Consider the following 5,421-nt stretch of genomic DNA (forward strand, 5'->3'; position numbering starts at 1 on the left):
CTTGCTGCCAGTATATACGGCGGCCCCAAAGTGCACTCTAGAGCCCCGGCCGGCCGGCCGGCCAATGTCAGTACGTATGCAACTTGAGTGGTGGTACATCAGTAAAGCAACTTTACCCACTGCTACGATAATTTTTGCACATGGTGAATCTCGCGTCTAGGCCGGTGAAAAAAGGCAGCTGCTGCGCCCTCCAATCGCACGGCAAAGGTTGATGCTCTCGCTACCTCTCCTTACCCAGGAATAATAACATCTTTACGTGTGTAGATTTTTTTTCATTGACTTCATATAATACTGTAGTAGAATAGAACACAAGGATCGGAACTACTCCCTCCGTCCTATAATGTAAGACGTTTTTTGACACTTCACTGGTGTCATAATGGGACGGAGGGAGTACTACTTGCTGCCCTACTTCCTAATGCCATCTACTGAAAGACAAGATGAGAGAGGAGAGAGGAAGCTGAATGACAAGAGCTGACAAAGTCGAACCAAGCCCAGGCCTGGAAAGAGTTAAAAAGGTTGTCGATATATGCATGCTCACTTTGAAGTTCGAAAGGCGCAAAGTGCTGATGATGAACCGATCATTATACGCACTTTGGGTGCTGGGAAGCAAGAAACTTCTGAAAGATATTTCTGAAGCACGATACTACGAAGATATTTCTGAAACCTAGGACGGCAGACCGTGGAACTCAACTGAAAGAGACGCTACCTAGCTAGCATCTAGTATAAAACACAGATTGATGAGCGCACCAGAGATTAATATTGTTCACCATCACAGAGAAGCCACCGGTCTCATACACAACTTGACACTTGATTATATTGCCATAATCATGAGGGCGTTGTACAAGACCCAACATATGCATGTGCTTTGCTACTGCGCTAAGTGTGTACATATCACCGTGTCTTGTAGCAGTCGCTGTCAATTACATGTTTGTCTCCCATGCATAACTATGTGTATATGTTGACTGATGTTCATGCACGCATAAGTGAACACACAAGACCAACCTGCAGATATGTACCAGGTAGCACTAAGTTGCACATGGCGTGTAGCTCCTCCAATATTGTGTGCTGTATACTATTGGCATCAGTTTATTGCAGACTATATATATAGTGCAGTACCAAGCCATTGATCTAGGGTTTCATCCCCCCTTACTTAGCCGTTGATTGCATATATGCATGCGGCTAGTTATACATCGATCATATAGTATGCATATATGTAGTGTATGTGTTGCCAATATATAGATACTGCTTAATTAATTCGTGGCTGGCTTCTTATGACAAACTATATACTAGTAAACTAGCCACGTTGGATAATTTGCTGACTTGGCGGCGGGTGGCGTACGAGGGCCATGGGTAGATCAATTGTACATCCTCCTGCCGCCAGAGCCGGCCTCACGCTGGCAGTTGAAGTAGACGGCGGCGACAGGCGGGCCGAGGTTGTAGAGCTCGGCGAAGTCCCTGGTGTTGAAGTTCTGGCGCCACCCGGGAGCGTACACGGTCTGCCGGCCGAGCTGCTGGAAGAGCACGAGCACGAAGCGATGGATCCCCATGGTCGGACGAGGGCTCTCGTAGCACATCACCTCCTGCCCGAAGGATGCACCAGTTGTACCGGGGATATCTGTCACAAGCCTGCACACACATGTAGACACACACACATGAGCTACTGTGTATATCTAGGGACAGAGAAATTATTCAACTGAGTTACAAATTTAGTACTTACCAGTGGAGATACTCCCTAAGGTTGGGATCGCTTGGACTTGGAGCATCTGGGTCTACCATCACCTGCGGGCAGTACACGCGTGCACATCATGATCAATACTAGAGAAGTAGAGAGTACTACCGTAAATAAGCATATGTATTTAAGACCGAGCTTTAATTAGTTCGTGTGCTTGCTAGGACAAACATGAACGAAACATGTGAATAGAAGCATCGAAAATCAATGTTCCCCGAAAAGAAAAGAAAACAAGCATAGAAAATCATGATCAACACCAGAGAGCTAGCACAGAGCCATATGCAAGATGGAGCATTAGTCGTGTGCCTGCCAAGACAAACATGCTGTGAACAGAAGCATCGAGAATCATCTTCCCACACGTACTATATATATAGAGCTCGATCGATCATGTGCGTGTGGCGAGCACTTTCAGAGCTAAACATATAGGCATTAGATAGTGACTGTGTACGTACGAGTGTGTAGAAGGTCCTCATCTCATTGCCGCCCACCTCAACCCTGGGCTGCTGGGCGACCATGGACGGCTTGAGCTCGCAGCCGTTGGACACGGTCCTGTTCCCGAAGGTCACCCTGAGGTTGGTGGTCCGGATGAAGGGGTCCAGCACGTCCCCCACAACCCTGCCAACCACCAGCGGGTCCCTGTCCCTCCCGGCCATTCCCCCTTCCTTCTTAGTATAGATCGACCGGCCTGCTAGCTAGGATACGAGGGAGCAAGCAGCAGAGGTTCTCTGGAGCAGGAGTAAGCTGTGAATTGAGGAGGTGGTGATGATGAGTGTTGCCCCACGGCCGGTGGCCACTTTATATAGGACCGAAAAGCTCAGGCAGGGTACATGTCCATGTCCAGACCAGTTCAGCCGCTGCTCGCCGCTCTAGTACTCCTTGGCGCTGCCGAGCTGGCGTGGCCACGGAATCTCGTCGCCTCCCTCTGTAGAATTGCTTCTGTGGACGTGGTGCAACCGGCAGCGCTTTTGACCCCCACAGCCACAGGCAGCAGCGAGAGACCGATGGATGGATCTGTCTGCCGTAATATAAGCTCCTGATGATGATCACCACGCAAATTAATGGTGGTTTCCAGGCGGTGCGTGCTCGGGTGTAGGTTGGCGTTGCGTCTGGGGCCGTGGGCCGACCGGCGGTCACGCCGCGGCCGGCCGGCAGGCGGGCACAGGGAATGTCTGCCAATTAGCTAGCGCGAGACGGTGACCGGGGTGCATGCTTCCTTGGCTCGATTTGATGTAAGCTTCATCAGCTGCCGCCGGCCGTAGCCGGGCAGGTGTCGAAAGCCGACCTGTTTCACGTGCATGGTGACGACGGGGAGGGAGAGCAAGATCACACAGCCTCGGATGGGTCGTACGGGGGAGATCATTGGAGGGCAGGGTTATTCTTTCAGCTGTGGGCGCGGGGCTAGCTCTGTGTGTTGGTCGGAAAGGATGAAGAAGACGGACTTTCCCGAAACGTTAGCTTAAACGGGACGCGTGCCGTATTAGGAAAAAAGACCCCCCACGATCATTTTCCCGCGAGAATATATGTACAGTGCCGGGCCAGGCTCAAGGACGACGATAATGCTCCACCTGTCCCTCGGCTCGAAATAAACTCTTTGTTTTTTTTCTTCTTCTGAATTTCTTTTTAATATACCCTCCACTTTTGTTGCCCTGGTTCTCTTTGAGCGCATCTTTTACTACCCTATATCTTTCCCTTCGGATTCTTTTTAATCCAAGGTATATGAGCTGCGGAAATCATATTGAAACAAATTAATAATACAAATGCTATCTGGCGAACATTTCCTGAGAGGGGATTGCAAGTGAAAGCATTTTTCTGTCAGTTTTAGTTGCGATGCAAGATCAAAAGATGGTGGTTTCTGTCTATTTTGCCTCAATTTTCCTTCTAGAAACTGCAACGCATCTTTGAAGAAACTGCCAGCAAAAACGTTTGCAAATGCCACCCCTCACGATGAACGTTCGCCAGCTATTGAGGTCCATTAGTAAACACGTGTTTAAAATATCTAAAACTGATATAGGATGTTCTCAGCTTACATTTAGGGAACAATGAAGCTATAAGTTACCTGACAACCAGGTACAAAAAGAATGTTTTTGAATTGAACTTAACACGACGACACCAACATTTAGCAAAAATGTGAAATATGAATTAGATGTTTTTGCTTCAATAGTACAACACATATACTATCCTTGTCCATATAGAAATTAACATTGGAAAATTAATGTGTGATCGACATGCATGACTTGATTCACCAGGGAAAAAGGCATGCATGAATTGACGAGGTGGCATGATTTGTATGGACATATTAATGCACAAAACATAAGTTATGAGTACATGCCACACAATTTAGGTCGTACGACTATCAATAATTGAGGTGATGTGAAAGCACGTGTGAGAGAAATTAAGTAGCGGCGGCTTGCTATTTAGATATAGAAAATACCTTCTCTACTGGAAATTTTATAGTCAATGGTATGAGACGCTCTATAGAAGAGAGAAATATCCTTTTTGGCAGTATTTTATATCATTAGGTTTTTCAGGTTCATCTAATTATTTACTTTTAGATGTACTTTCTTTAGTTTCTTTTGAGAAAAATTTCGATCTATTCATTAACTGTCAAAGTAGTACAAAGAACATCAGAAGTAAAAAATTACATCCAAGTATGTAAAGACACTTTGGAAATGTCTTAATCCAAACATTGAAAGCTTTGAGAACCCACATTGATTGTACGTAGTAGTTCAATCTGGAATTTATTAAATCATATTTGTTGAGTAACGTGATTGTATTGGAAATATAGGATAGAGTAGGAAGTATTCTGACTTGTCTTGTACTCCAAGTAGATCATGTACTCCTATATATATGCCCACGAGGCTCAAGCAATACATCAACTATTTCACCAATCTCTCTCCGACTCCTCGACATGGCGTACAACTCGTGCAGGTCTCTCGTCTATGCATGCCCGGTGCCGGCAACACCGATGCGTGCCTTCATCCACGACGTTTCCACAGGCCTGACAAGCCTGGTCGGCGCTTCATCAACTTCGTCTTCGTCCGTCTACGCATGCCCGGTGCTGGCAACACCGATGCGTGCCTTCGTCCACGATGTGTCCTCGGGCTCGGCAAACCCGACACGACGCATCATCAACAACGTCTTCTCCCGGCGCACCACTACTTCAACGCCACTGCGCCTATGACTAACACGGCGCCTCCTTGCACCCGCGGCTCCATGACGACTTCCTCGACACCGGCTACCCCGACTCGACATCGACCACGGCGTTCTTCGCACGGCCACCTCGTCCATGGCTACACCACCTATGCTCTCGGCTACCTCGACAACGGCACAAAGGGCTACCGCCTTGCTTGAGCAACCTCGTCGGTTACCACTCCAGCCACGACTTCCGCGATGCATCGACCGTTACGACTGTGGGGGGTTGTCCGCCGGCTTGCCTTCGGATTCTTCTCCAGTCTCACCGTCTGCGTCGCTACCGTTGTGACTGCAGGGGATGTTGAGTAACGTGATTGTATTGGAAATACAGGATAGACTAGGAAGTATTCTGTCTTGTTTTGTACTCCAAGTAGATCATGTACTCATATATATATGCCCACGAGGCTCAAGCAATACATCAACTATTTCACCAATCTCTCTCTCCCTTCTAACAATATTTATATGTATGTCTAGAAATATTTTGGCCGTATTATAATTTT

The 5,421-nt window shown here is 47.3% G+C and overlaps 1 protein-coding gene across 1 annotated transcript; it reads right to left on the reverse strand.

The window, feature by feature from the left end:
• Positions 1 to 794: 794 nt before the first annotated feature.
• On the reverse strand, positions 795 to 2,509 carry LOC109785977 (protein VERNALIZATION 3). Its single transcript, XM_020344564.4, has 3 exons — positions 2,182 to 2,509; positions 1,718 to 1,779; positions 795 to 1,626 (listed from the first exon to the last, which is right to left on the reverse strand). Exons 1-3 carry the CDS (start codon positions 2,380 to 2,382, stop codon positions 1,356 to 1,358), a joined length of 534 nt encoding a protein of 177 aa, XP_020200153.1. The 5' UTR covers positions 2,383 to 2,509; the 3' UTR covers positions 795 to 1,355.
• Positions 2,510 to 5,421: the final 2,912 nt, after the last annotated feature.

The sequence above is a fragment of the Aegilops tauschii genome, chromosome 7 (assembly GCF_002575655.3).
Source record: "Aegilops tauschii subsp. strangulata cultivar AL8/78 chromosome 7, Aet v6.0, whole genome shotgun sequence".
Classification (NCBI taxonomy): domain Eukaryota; kingdom Viridiplantae; phylum Streptophyta; class Magnoliopsida; order Poales; family Poaceae; genus Aegilops; species Aegilops tauschii.

Bases quoted from the DNA above. Each gene is read 5' to 3' on its own strand.
- LOC109785977 (XM_020344564.4), bottom strand. From the start codon at position 2,382: ATGGCCGGGAGGGACAGGGACCCGCTGGTGGTTGGCAGGGTTGTGGGG. The intron at 1,780-2,181 runs GTACGTACACAG...TACTGCCCGCAG, and splicing joins TGAGGACCTTCTACACACTC to GTGATGGTAGACCCAGATGC. The intron at 1,627-1,717 runs GTAAGTACTAAA...ATGTGTGTGCAG, and splicing joins CTTAGGGAGTATCTCCACTG to GCTTGTGACAGATATCCCCG.